A 14,178-nucleotide genomic window follows, 5' to 3' on the forward strand; every position below is an offset into this window, starting at 1 on the left:
GTCTTAAGGTACACCAAGGATGTATTTATTTGATCAAAAATACAATTTAAAATAACTGTATAAATATAATTTATTCCCATGATGGCAAAGCTGAATTTTCAGCATCATTACTCCAGTCTTCAGTGTCACATGATCCTTGAGGAATCATTTTAATATGATGATTTGCTACTCAGGAAACATATTTTATAATTATCAATGCTTAAACAGTTGTACTGCTTAATATTTTGTGGAAATGGTGACACTTGTTTCAGGATGAGCAATAGAAAGTTAAAAAGAACAGCATTTATTTGCCATAGAAATCTTTTATAATAATGTAAAAGTCTTGAGTGTCTCGCTTGATTAATTTAATGCAACCTTGCTGAATAAAAAAAATAAAAAAACTGTATTGATGCCAAAATTTTGAACGGTAGTGTACAAATCTTTTTTTGTTTGTTTTTGTTTTTTACTTCCTCCATACCAACTAATTTGTAACTTTCTTAATATAAGAATGGGGTAGGAGTTTATAAGATTTTTTTTTCTTCATCCTACTCCTGTTCTTCTTGTCATGGAATATATTTTTGTTGTGTTTGTTGGATTGTTGTTGTGGCATTTCGTGTTGCATTACCATGAAAAGAGAATAAATAAATGAAATTAAATACTAGCATTATGGAAGAAGTTAACAATAGTTAACAACAAATTTGTTTTTACTATATACAGCTGGAATAGTGGCTTGATACCAATTTGTCACATAGAATATAAACCTTACTCAGCACTGTGACTCTTACCTTGAATCCCTTTAGGACCCGGTGGCCCTGTTTGGCCTTGAGGTCCAGGGTCCCCTTGTTGCCCTCGTCGCCCATTTGACCCCATCATACATGGTCCAGGAGGACCAGTTGGACCTCTGAAGCCTTTCACACCAACAGCTCCTTGACATCCCCTGTCACCTGTCAGTCCAACAAGATTATCTCCCTGGGAAGAGAAAAAAAGGTTTTTAAAAAGAAATTAATGTCTGTACATTACTGTACGTGTACATTAAAATCATCCAAAATTCATATGAAGAAAAGATTCAGTAATGAACTGTCCAATTACATGACATGACATTAATTGCTCAAAACACATTGTAACTAGTTAAGGAGTCTTTTATATATATATATATATATATGTTTGTGTATACAGTACAGCACAACTTTTTTATGAATGTTTATGACGTACCAGAGGTCCAGGATCTCCAAGAACACCAATCTTCCCATCAGCCCCTTTCTTCCCATTATACCCTGGATTTCCATATGGTCCAATAGATCCCGGGTCACCTTTCTCCCCTTTAACATGATGCAAAAATTCCATTACAATTTCTGATAATTGCACGTTGGTTCACATGTAAAATTAAGATGAGGGATTTGATGGATAACTTGATCAGAAAAATCAGAAGAAATAAAAAACCTCTGTCAAAAGTCTGGCATAATGCTCAGGGATCAAGAAACTGCCCTGCAATTCTATTTAACATCAAACCAATTCATGCTTTATTATTCTATTGAAAATAACCTTAGTTGTTACACCATTTTGGGTAAGTCTTAAAATGTTTAACAGATCTAACAATAATCTATAAATTGCAAAAATGCTTCACCCTTTGTGCATGACACCATAACACCTCCTTTTTCTCCTTTAATCCCTCGGACACCTTTGAAGCCTTTGGGACCCTGAGAAACAACAACAGACACAAACAAAAATAAATCCTTAGATACACAAACATATACAAGCAGAATACAAACTTATTTTGAATCTCAACCAGGTTTACATACAGTCACACCTCCCACGCCCCTCTCTCCGATAAGTCCGACATCACCAGTGGGACCCCGGTTCCCTTTTCGCCCAGGATCACCAGGGTAACCCGGAGGGCCTTGGGGACCACGATTGCCAAGTAGATCACCAGGTGGGATACATGCACACCCCCCATCAGGACCTGAAAGGGAACACAAAAAATATAATAAGCACAGGTGCTCATGCTGTGGTTAGAAAATATGCTTTTCCGCCCCCTAATGGGCACTGATACACACTACACACAACTTTACAGCTAGGACAAAAGAACCAGAATTAAGCAGCACCATGGACAGCACCAGATAAGATGCTCGTATACTTATAAGCAGGTTCTGCACATTCATATCAATCATTCACACATATACCTCCTCCTGTATGTTCAATTATTACATATTTTGGATAATTTTATAATTTTACTGTGTTTGATTTTTTTTTTTTTTAATATGAAAAAGGGCACATATTCGATATAGACCTATTCATGAGATAAATCATAGATTATAGTATATAGTATAGCTTAGTCACTAAAATAGTGTCACTAAAAAGTTTTTGGACACTTAAATCATGATTAAAATGTATGACTAAAAATGTATAAAAATGACAAAATGTACTATATATATTTCAACAAATTTTAGAATAAATGTTTTTTTGGGGTTTTAACATTTTGGTAAAAACATATACTGCTCAAAAATGTAACTGCTCTTTCTGATTTAACTGACTTTACACTACTTTTCAAAGTCATTTTTTGGGGTAAGTTTTGGGTAATTAAAAATATATTTTTTCAAAAGAAGTCTCTTATGCTCAACAAGGCTGCTTTATTTGATCAAAGCTTCAGTCAATTATTGTGAAATATTATTACAATTTAAAATAACTATTTTCTATTTTAATATATTTTAAAATGTGATTTATTCCTGTGATGCAAAGCTGAATTTTCAGCATCATTACTCCAGTCTTCAGTGTCACATCATTTTAATAGGGTAATTTGCTGCTTAAGAAACATTTCTTATTATTATCATCAATTTAAGATCATATGTCAACCTCACCTTTTCTCCCCTGGACACCTGGTAATCCGAAAGGCCCTCTCTCTCCAACCTGTCCACATTCTCCACGTTCTCCAGGAAGGCAGTAGTAACCTACGTCACAGACAGATACTCTCATCACTGTGTATTAGCTGTACTTCTTTTGAACTGTAGTGTAATGTCTTATGAACTTAGGTATGATGTTACTTGCATAAATGTGTTGGATAAATGAATGTAGCATGTGACAGTTAAAATGTTGTGCTCACCGCAAACTGTTCACTCGAAACACATGACGAGACAAATGTTGACATCATGATCGGATGGACATGCACACAAAAACAACATGCGGGCAGGCAAACAAACAATTACGACAATGCTTTACAAGGACATACAATAACTTCATTGATGATGCACACACATGTACATTATCAATAATACCTACAAAATGAGACATGTGTTAGTGTGTCTACATTAAACATGCTAAATGTTTACTTGAATTAATTACAAATCAAATGAAAATATGTCAAAGAATAAAAAAAGACATTGCAATGAAAAAGACAATCACAAAAGTAGACAGACACTACATGCTCTCAAATGTTTAATTGTAAACTCCCTCTAACATGCATTTTATACAGGTGTGTGCAGATATGTGTAGATAGCTTAATGTGACTGAATCACAATCTCATCGGGGCTGGTTAAGACAGACAATGAAAAATGGAAGAATGCGAGAAAAAAAAATCTATATCCACTCACCGGGAATGCCAGGATTTCCTTGTGCTCCTTTACGTCCAGGAGGGCCTCGTTTTCCAGGTTCCCCTAGATGAAAAGTCATGAGTTACTAACTCACATTACAAAAGTATAAAAAAAAATCTCTCTTCTTCTCTGTCTTAAATGGAAAGAGCACGATGACAATACACTACCATTTTTGGGTTTCTCATTGAAATAAATGAATATGCAATAATTGCATTTGACACATTAAATTGATCAAAAGTGATAGTAAAGACATCTATATAATGTTACAAAAGATTTCTATTTCAAATAAATGCTGTTCTATTGAACTTTTTTATTCATAAAAGAATCCTTGAGAAAAAAATGTTAAGCAAGCAGCACAAAACGGGTTATGAGCAACGAACTTCTGTATTGTGTATAACAGGTCGCATCACTTCCGGTTCAGGGCCCGGTTTTCCAAAGCGTTCTTATCTCTAAGTAGTTCTTAACCTATTCCTTAACCTCTCTCTTAACCTTATGGGACGGTTCCCGAAACGTTCGTACGCTAAGTATATCTTTTGTAAGTCACACTTTCGTAAGGTTGGTCTGGACCACTCTTAGCTTTACCTTATCACTGTTGCAGGTCTATATGAATATAATTCTGAAGTTTTAATACACCCAGACAGTATTAAATTAGGCTAATTCAAGTGTTTTCATGCAAAGAATAAAATTGTCATTACACTGATTGTTGTTAGATTTTTAATTATATTATTATACAATATTATTAAATTAATTAAAACGCTCTTTTAAAGGCCAGTGAAAGCATAGGCTACTGTCAGTTAAGTCCTATTCGGACGCTAATATTGTTTCTCATGGGCTCGTCCGGTATTTTAAACATTTACAGGGGTAAGTCTGTGATTTTAGTGCCGTCCGAATCCATAATATCAGTGTTTTTCTCACCCAACGCGCGTAAAAATCCCTTGCCAAATTAGTACCTTCTGTTTTTTGACAAACAGGTCGTGTGGTAATTTAATTGCCGTCTGAATCCACATCTCTGAGTTTACAAGAGATTCATAATTCACGGTTTAAATCCTTTTTGATCACTGCCGAGCACCGTACGCAAGATGTAAACTTTTATTACTGAAATGCTGGAAAGTATTTACAAGAACAATATTTCATCGCAGCTCCACCTCAGCGAACAAAAATGGGAAAGAGAAGAAGGCACGTACATTTTTGAAAAGGTTATTGTGGCAGCAATATATGTTACAATTTTAAAATATGTAGGCTAGGCTATTATAGGCTATTATAGTTTGGATTATTTTTTATAATATCCAATAATCATAATAAATTGCAATTTCAACTATTTCTGAAGTGCTTAATTTATAAAGATCACCGCTTTCTCACATAAACAGCCCCTGCACGAGAGAATAATTGATTGTCGAGCCATCGATATCAAACAATTCAGCACCATCGCCACGGACAGCGCCGGGTAACGTCGCACGTAAGAAGGTATATCTTAAGCAGCTTCCTAAGGTATGATTCGGGGAACACACTTAGGAACATAAACACCTTTGGTAAGATATATCTTTCGAGCTCTCTTAGCACGCTAAGAGTGAGCATTATCGGGAAACCGGGCCCAGGTCTTTTGTATGTGCTTCTTTAAATATAGATCTGTTTTAGTCAAGAAGCCTTCAAAGGATGATGAGCATAGATGAGCATAACTGATGCCCATCACATATGCAGAGTGATATCTAAACGTTGTTTTATTTTTCTTCTTCTCACTAACATTTCGATTTTTTAATTGAATAAACCAACAATATAAAAGAACTAAGTCCATAGATATCGCTGTCAGTTCGTATTGCCATTACCAGTTTTTCCGACAAGTGGATGCATTGAGACCAGTTTTCCTGTTTATTCATGTGACGTTAGACATAAAATCTACTGTTTTCAAGTTTCTTGAGCAGCAAATCATCATATTAGTATGATTTCTGAAGGATCATGTGAAGACTGAATTAATGATGCCATAAATCCAGCTTTGACACCACAGAAAAAAATTACATTTTAGAAAAAATAAAACTAGAGAACGGTTATTTTAAACTGCAATATTATTACACAATATTACTGTTTACAGTATTTTTGATCAAATAAATGCAGCCTAGGTGCGAAAAAGAGACATCTTTAAAAACCATTTAACATAAAAAACATTTAAAAACATTCAAAAATCTCACCAATGCCAAACTTTTGTTAGTAGTAGTGTAAGTATATTATATGTCTTATGTACCATCCACTCATCAGGGGTGTGTTTCCCGTACAACAACGTAACTCGCTGGTTAACTACCATAGTACGATGCATCGTTGAAGAAATCAACTAGCTATACACGACTGTTTCCCGAAACCGTATTGTCGCAAATTGGTCGTTCAACCACGTTGTTTAATGATGTCACGCACCTGTTGGAGTAATAACTTATTCTAATGTATCTGTTTGAGATCGGAATAATTCTAGACGTTTTGCTATAAATTATGGATATGGCATCTGAGGACTATTTATCATTTTTCTTAGTTATTTTGCTTTATTTCCAGATTCAATCATCGGCTCGTTCTAATGTAGTAGAGCACGTTCGCACATGCGCACTCTTCAAAAACGACGCTTTAAATCTCTTGACAAACTAAAATATGTAAATTACATGTGTATGTATTCTAAATAAAAGACACAGGTTGTACTGAATGTCAGATTGCTTATTTTGCTCACAACAAGGATTGATTAAGTCCACATGTCATGCAAACAAGCTGTCGTTCCAACCACACAACTTTGCGATGCTGTTTGCGAATGTTCGTTAGAACTATGGTTTCGGGAAACACAGACTCGTTGAACTATGCTGGTAACGACGGAACTTGCGACCATAGTTGGCTAACGATGCTTTGGGAAACGCACCCCTGGATTGTCATTCGGAGAGTCATAGTATGGGTATTTCTTCTGCTCCCCATTTAAATTATTCCCCCAGCCCCCATGTGAAAATGTGCCTTCAGTAGGCCTTTTATATGTTTGCCCCTAAAGGGCAATTCACAGTGCACAGACAAACGCTAACAAACACCGACAAACAAGTTGGCCGTTGGATTTAGAATTTTATGAACAAAAATTCACACTGAGCACATTGATCCAACAAACTCCGACAGACTTGTTTGTTGGTGTTTGTTGGCGTTTGTCTGTGTGGTGTGAATTGGCCTTAACATGTCAGTCACACACATAATATTCTTTCAAATATTACAATGTCTAATAAAATGCTTACTGAATATTATTATGGTCAGCCATAATATGGGAAAAAAATCTGAAATATTACCATAGTTTAAGAGTGACCCATATGTTCTTCCTGGGTCACCCTTTTCTCCTTTGAGTCCATTGAGACCCTGGATACCAAATTCACCCATTGCACCTAAGAGCAAAGCAGAGCAGAGTTAGAACGACAATCGAGAAATGAAAGAGAAACAGACAGAAGGTTTGAGAAGACCAAAACTATGATTTACAATATACAAATGCCATAAAAAGATGATATTTATGATTATTCACACCTATTACAGATGCTCCTGAATCACCAAGGGGACCAGGTATACCCATCATCCCTCTATCCCCAGGTGGCCCGGCGGCACCAGGGAGCCCAGGATCTCCGGGTGTTCCTACAGCACACATTAATATAACATAATTTTTAAATCAAATCATACATTTATAATTATATATATACCCTTCAAAATAGATAATGCTGTACTATGAGATAGCATCTAAAAAATCTCAGTTCTCGCCATCTCTGAAAAGCCAAGCCAATGTTGATTTTCGTTTTATTACGAGCTCTGTCACGCTCTCTTTTTGCCAGCAGACTCTCCTCTATTCAGCATATCTTTAAAATGGATGGTTCCCCAGAGGTTTGAGATTTAGAGACTTTCTCGCACAACTAACCTATGTCACTCCCACACTATAGACGCTTCAAAGTAGCCAGAGAGCAACTTTTACAAAGCCATTTTAAGGTAAGCCTCCAAGGTTAGCAAAAAATAGTGTAACGCTGCGGTACACAGGGAAGGACACCAGAGGCCTTTTTGTCAATGGAGGAGAGGCTTTAATGCATTGAATAACAGCTTTTGTGGGAAAACAGCTTATCACTTAAATGGATAGTTCACCCAAAAATACTAATTCTGTCATAATTTACTCACCCTCAAGTTTCTCAAATTTCTTTGTTCTGTTGAACGCAAAGGAAGATATTCTGAAGAATGGAAGTCAATGGGGTCTATCATTTGTTTGGTTACCAACATTCTTCAAAATATCTTCCGTTGTGTTCAACAGAAGAAATAAACTCATATTGTTTTGGAACAACTTAAGGGTTAATAAATTATGACATCATTTTTGGGTGAACTATCCCTTTAAAGGGATACTCCACTTTTTTGGGAAATAGGCTCATTTTACAACTCCCCCAGAGTTAAACAGATGAGTTTTACCGTTTTTGAATCCATTCAGCCGATCTCCGGGTCTGGCGGTACCACTTTTAGCATAGCTTAGCATAGATCATTGAAGTGGACAAGACCATTAGCATTTCTCTCAAAAAAATGACCAAAGAGTTTCGATACTTTTCCTATTTAAAACTTGACTCTTCTGTAGTTACATCGTGCACTAAGACCGACGGAAAATGAAGCAGTCAGTCAAGTTAATATTATCTAATAAATGGATTTCCACTCTAATCAAAAATGATATTACAAATTTTACATATTTAAAAAGAAGAATTTTTTTTTTTGTTATAGCTTTTGTAGCAAGGGTGCCAACTTCTTGCAGTACTACAACCTGTGACGTCAGGTTTGTTGGCTCCCTTGGATTAATAAAGATTATCATAGCTTTGATTTTTCTGCTTAGTTGCTGTAATCGTTACTAGTAAAAGATCTGTCACCAAGTAGACAACCAATAAAGGGCTCCAATAATTCAGACTTGCAACTAATAAGTCAATAAAACGACGGGATTAAGGATAATATTTGGGGATTTTTAATCATTTTTAATCAAAGATTATGTTTCTTTTTTTCATTTTTATATGAGAAGTCAGGGACAATTTTGCGGCAGTCAGGATTCAGTTTACAGCACTTCTCATTCATTTCTATGGAATCTGCAAACAGTGACCGACTGTTGATTGAGAAACACACTGACTTTTCTCTATTTACAGATATGATGAGACACGCACGGACGAGTGTCGTATGTATGTATTTTCCCGCAAAAAAACATCCCGTCAGGTCTAAAATATTAAAATTAAAATATTATAATCTTAAAATAGGCTTACCATAGTGAATCAGGGTAAGACAAAATCACATTTTGGAAGAAGGATTAATGATGTATTGACTCTTTTAAATTTAAATTTTGAACAAAAAAAGTTGGATAGTGTACTTTAACTTCACTGACGCATTAATTACAGTTTGCACAATAAATTTAAGCAAGCCATCAAGTGAAACACTAATTGTACAGTTTTCACATGTTTACAATGTGGTTGTGTACTAATGTAAACACTATTACCTGTCATATAGTTATAATAGAACTTTGGGTTTCCTTTAGGTCCGGGGTCACCTGGGAAGCCCTGTCACACATTCACAGCAGCAGCGTCAGTGAACAAATGACAATACACCACAGGTTTAAATATCTCTTACTAAATCTCTATCTTTCAAAGTTCATACAATGCAACTGAGCAAAATTTAAAATGCAGATGAAAAGTCTATTCAGAATGTGTGTCTGACCTTTGGTCCTGGGTTGCCAAATAGACCAGGGAGACCGTTTTCCCCAAGTTTCCCCTGTATATGTAAAAAACATAACAACAGAAGAGACAAACAGTATAATTCAACAAAGCTATTAATGTTAATATAAATTAATAATTATTAATAATAATGAAGAATTATTAACACATGTACCTTGGGTCCTTGAAAACCTCTTTGGCCCGGAAATCCAGGAGGGCCCTATGATTATTTAAAAAATAAACTATAGTAAGATCTAGTACAACAACATCTACGACTGAAAAAGTACACAAAGGATGGAGTTGAGTAAAATTACTTAAATTAGATCTGAATGTGTAAAATTAGTGGAATTTGATGTGTTGGATTGGTTCATTTTCAATGTTTTGACTGGTTGAATTTTTATTAATTTTTGTTATTAGATGGTTTGTGGTGTTATTGGTTGGTTAGAGTGTTAGAATGGTTGGTTTGAGGGGTTATGCAGGAATTATTGCAGTGTTGGTTTGTTGTGGATTAAATGATATGGAAACGGGTGAATAGTCTTACTCTGGGTCCAGAGAACCCAATTATGCCTTTCTCTCCTTTTTCTGCTTGAGGCCCTTCAAGACCCTGAGAAACACATAAATTAATGTAAAACCACACTGTTGCTTGAACTAATGTAGTTCCCTTTCGAAAGGGAACTCTACACTACGTCAGAATGACGCTATGGGGAACGCCTCAGGCGTGACAGGTGTCTGAAATCAATATCAAATCACGGCAATCACATTGACCGGCGACAGCCCGTGAATCATTAACGTGAATGATTAACATGCGACCTGCAAGTATAAAAGGGCGCCTTGCAAACATGACAAACATCTTTTCGTCTTCAGGGACTGTTTTGTCTGGTCTTAATGTCAAGCATTAACGGCAATTAGAAAATGAAGCGCACACTTAAGGCAAGTCCTAAGGTAAAGAATTTCATTATATGTGTTGACCCGTGCCCAAGGTTTTTGTTGCCGGGTGACACACATGAAATGTGCATTTTCTGTCTGAGTGAAGAGCACGCACGGGACGCTCTCGAGGGAGCGTCCTGTGCAAGTAAAAAAAAAATAAATAAATAAAAACCCTCTCAGATGCGTCATCGACTGACGAGAGCGTGTTGCAGGTGGATGACGGAGACGTTTCTCCTACTGGTACTGCAGTGAGTGCTCTTCAGGACGGGCAAGAAATGGCTGATGAGGATGAATTAAAAAAAAAAAAAAAAAAAAAAAACCAGAGCCTCGTCAGCCATCCTGCCCCGTGTATGCTGAGCTGGTGGTTGATATGGGGCGCGCCGCCGACAAACTTCAGTTGCCATGGCGGCGCGCTCAGGGAGAGATCGCTCGCGGGGCTTGACGATCGATTTCTCCCTGAACATATGCCACCAGCTCAGGTGAGCCTTCCTTTCCTTCCTGATCTCCATACTGAGATCGAGAGGGCTTGGAAGAACCCATGCTCTGCTCGTATTCACTGACATCAGCGGGGTGATTTCGCTGATGTTGAGTGGATCGGGAAGCATGGGTATGTGTCGATACCGCCGATTGACGAGACGTTCACAAAATGTCTCGTGTCTGGGCGGGTGTCGACACTTAAAGCTCCAACCCTGCCATCCAAACCGCTTAAAGTATCAGCTCGTTTGAATGGCAGAGCATACACGGCAGCAGGTCAGGCCGGCGCTGCTCCCCATACCATGGCGGTGCTGCAAGCTTACCAGGCTGACCTGCTGTGGGATCTCGACCAGGGGGCGGGGCTGTCCCCTGAGGCGGTTGCTGAGCTGCGTCGAACCACAGTTTTGTCTCTCCAGGCCTGCTGCCGCGATCGGCCGATCGATGGCAGCGATGGTGGCCACGGAGAGGCATCTGTGACTTAACATGGCTGATATCGGGGAGAAAGAGAAATCCTTTTCTCCTCAATTCACCAGTTTCGCCTTCTAAATTTTTACCTCCGTGGATGAACGGTGGTTGGGAAGTTTAGAGAGGCGAAGGCACACTCAGCTGCTTTTGACATGTATACCGCTGAGATCCGGGTCCAAGCCCAGGCAGACGGGAGGCCCTGGTCCCTCTCGGTCCGAGGACCGTAGACAGGACCAGAGGTCCAGTGTCGCCTCTCGTGCGCCCCCTCCATGGAGGAGTAGGACACAGAGAAGGCGAGCCTCCCGCAAGAAGAGGGATCTAAGGGAGGTCATCCAGCGCAAGCGCACACAGCGTGAGTAAGGGTTGATCTCCCTGGAGGGCCTTTTTCTACCAGCCCTCTCTCTCTTCCTGACTCCCCAGGCGTTCTTGCTACATCAGGCCTGGGGCTGGGCCCATGATAGAACTATGTTCTGTTGGCCCGCCTTGGCTTGATTAGTGTGAGCGCCTCTTTTAGGCATGTAAAAGTGGTGGACCCCAGGTTTTTGTGAATCTCTGGTGGAGTCTTCACTCCGCATGCCGCAGGTGAGCTGATTGGTCTTTTAAGAATATCTGTGTGTACAAATAACACTGACATTTATTTCTCTACAGACCTCGTTCCCTGTATAGACTTAGGGAGTCGTACTGGCAAGGAGGAATAAGGTAAAGTAAGTTTTGGACTTCAGGGCCCTGAAGCCTCCCCTCAGTTGGTGGCTGGAACGAATTAGGGAGAAGCTCAAAGAAGATTTGGCTTCCGTGCTGAGTGTGTGATGGCCTTCCGGTCATAACATTTTTTATGCGTGGTGGGCCGCCGCTCATTTCTGTTTAGCCTCAGGGCTATTAGCCACCCAGGGGTAGAGTAGTTGGTCTTCCTAAAAAAAAAAAAAAAAAAAGAGCTTTTTTGTTTTAGGTTTAGACTGACGCTGGCGCTTCAGATAGATCTTATGTCTTACCTATCGGTTTGTGACATTGATATCCTGAGTACTTCGCTCCCCTGAGCTCTGTAAGGTGTCAGTAGGTGAGTGTTTTACAGCCTCTCAATCAAGTAGGCTGTGGCTCCTCCGAGCTCTCAGGTAGATCTATGCTTGTAGGTCGGCCCTAACCCGGGCCGCCTCTGTAGCTGGCCTAGGCTAGGTTTGGGATGTTGGAGGCGTTCTGCTAAGTATAGCTGCCACATTCATTTTGTGTTAGGCTTCCTCCCCTAGATTTCAGCCTCCTCCCTTAAATGGGAGTTGTTGGCCAAGGCCCGCCCCTTTCACTGCATTCAGGGGTGGTAGAGTAATGCAGGGTGGTAGTTGAGGTATGATCCTTCAGGCAGGGTTAGGCTGTCTTTCGCTCTGCGATGTGATAGTTTGCCAGACCCTGCCGAACAGAGCTACTTGGATTAGGCCTCTAGAGCTGGCTCCACTCAGCCCGTCGAGCTGAACCACTCGAACGAGGGGTGAAGGTTGGTTGGCTTGCAAGCAAGCCCCGCTTCCCCAGGCTGGGCACAGGACAAATCCCTGTTACCCTTTGGAGCCACTTGCAGGCCCGCTCCCTGTCTAACATTTCAGGGGCATATGGTGTTACTCCCCCACTAAACGCGGGGTAGTTTTGAGTAATCCATTCTCAGCTCTGTATTATCTACCTCACACCACGATGGCTCCGGTTGAGCAGGGAGTTCTAACTACATTTCATTCCGGTTTTTGAACTCCGCTCCCTTGAAGCCAGAGCATTGCCATGAGCTGACGCCCATGCATTTAGTAGGCAGGCCCTTAAAATGGGGCCTCCACTAGGCAGAGTGGCGTATGTTGTACTCCCCTGCTATGAGGGTATTGCTTTTTGCTGAGTACACTGCCTTTGGCAATGTGATTAGGTACCAGGATGCTGTAAGCGCTGTAGTAACAGTTTTTCTGCCTTGAAGGCTGCACAGTTAGGTAGTAGGCCCCAGCAGGCCTCCTTGACCGGGTAGCCCCTAAGATAGGGCTCCTAGGCCAGCTCACCTTCGTTGGTTGGCCCTGGTAGTTCGGGCAGAAGACTCACTACCGAGTAGTAGGTCTTAACAGGCCTCCTCGGAGGTGGGTCACAACATTGTGGAGCATACACTAGGTCAAAACTTTAGGAAAGTTTTTTATTAGTATGGTTCCAGCAGTGTTCATTAAAGTAGCAGAAAGACTCGCTATCAGCTAGTAGGCTCGACCGGGCCTCCCTGTTAGGCGAGTCCCCAGCAGCAGTACACATCCAGCTGATTAGACCGTTTCAGGAAGTAGGCCTCTTTAGGCCTCCCTGAAGATGGGCTCCCACATTTTTTTGTGGGGATCAGGTAGTAGGCTTTACTAGGCCTCCCTGAGGGCTGAATCCCTCATACTGTGGTACTAAGTGGCCCTGAGGTTGAACTATCAGGTAGTAGGCCTCATAAGGCCTCCCTGAAGGCAAAGCCCCATAGACAGTCAACTGGACTGCCAGTCTGGCCCACTGTCAGCTGTGGTTTTCAGGTAGTAGGCCTCTCCAGGCCTCCATGAAAGTAAGCTCCTTCATGTCATGGCTCTCTGGTAGTAGGCCTCACCAGGCTTCCCTGGAGTTGAGTTCCATCATACTTTGAGTTTCCACTTAATGTGGTTTTTCTTGAGCTCCCACGTTCTGTGGTTATCAGATAGTAGGCTTCACCAGGCCTCTCTGAAGGAGAGCTCCCACATACTGTGGTTGTCAGGTAGTAGGCCTCTCCAGGCCTCTCTGAAAGTGAGCTTCCACGTTCTGTGGTTATCAGATAGTAGGCTTCATCAGGCCTCTCTGAAGGTGAGCTCCCACATACTGTGGTTGTCAGGTAGTAGGCCTCTCCAGGCCTCTCTGAAAGTGAGCTTCCACGTTCTGTGGTTATCAGATAGTAGGCTTCACCAAGCCTCTCTGAAGGTGAGCTCCCACATACTGTGGTTGTCAGGTAGTAGGCCTCTCCAGGCCTCTCTGTAAGTGAACTCCCATGCACTGTGGTTATCAGGTAGTAGGCCTCACTAGGCCTCCCTTAAGTTGAG

General features: G+C 40.4%; 1 protein-coding gene across 1 annotated transcript in view; it reads right to left on the reverse strand.

Annotated features, from left to right (window-relative positions):
- The window catches only part of col4a4 (collagen, type IV, alpha 4), a 73,642-nt gene that overhangs the window by 15,991 nt on the left and 43,473 nt on the right, over positions 1-14,178 (reverse strand). The window contains exons 15-26 of the mRNA XM_084419538.1: positions 9,810-9,872; positions 9,444-9,488; positions 9,273-9,326; positions 9,055-9,115; positions 7,086-7,190; positions 6,857-6,949; positions 3,564-3,626; positions 2,835-2,924; positions 1,779-1,939; positions 1,604-1,676; positions 1,192-1,298; positions 765-948 (exon numbers count right to left, since the gene is read on the reverse strand). Of these exons, the coding sequence (XP_084275664.1) occupies positions 765-948; positions 1,192-1,298; positions 1,604-1,676; positions 1,779-1,939; positions 2,835-2,924; positions 3,564-3,626; positions 6,857-6,949; positions 7,086-7,190; positions 9,055-9,115; positions 9,273-9,326; positions 9,444-9,488; positions 9,810-9,872 (1,099 nt within the window). The remainder of the gene's footprint in view (positions 1-764; positions 949-1,191; positions 1,299-1,603; positions 1,677-1,778; positions 1,940-2,834; positions 2,925-3,563; positions 3,627-6,856; positions 6,950-7,085; positions 7,191-9,054; positions 9,116-9,272; positions 9,327-9,443; positions 9,489-9,809; positions 9,873-14,178) is intronic.

The sequence above is a fragment of the Rutilus rutilus genome, assembly GCF_951802725.1.
Source record: "Rutilus rutilus genome assembly, chromosome: 9".
Taxonomy (NCBI): Eukaryota; Metazoa; Chordata; class Actinopteri; order Cypriniformes; family Leuciscidae; genus Rutilus; species Rutilus rutilus.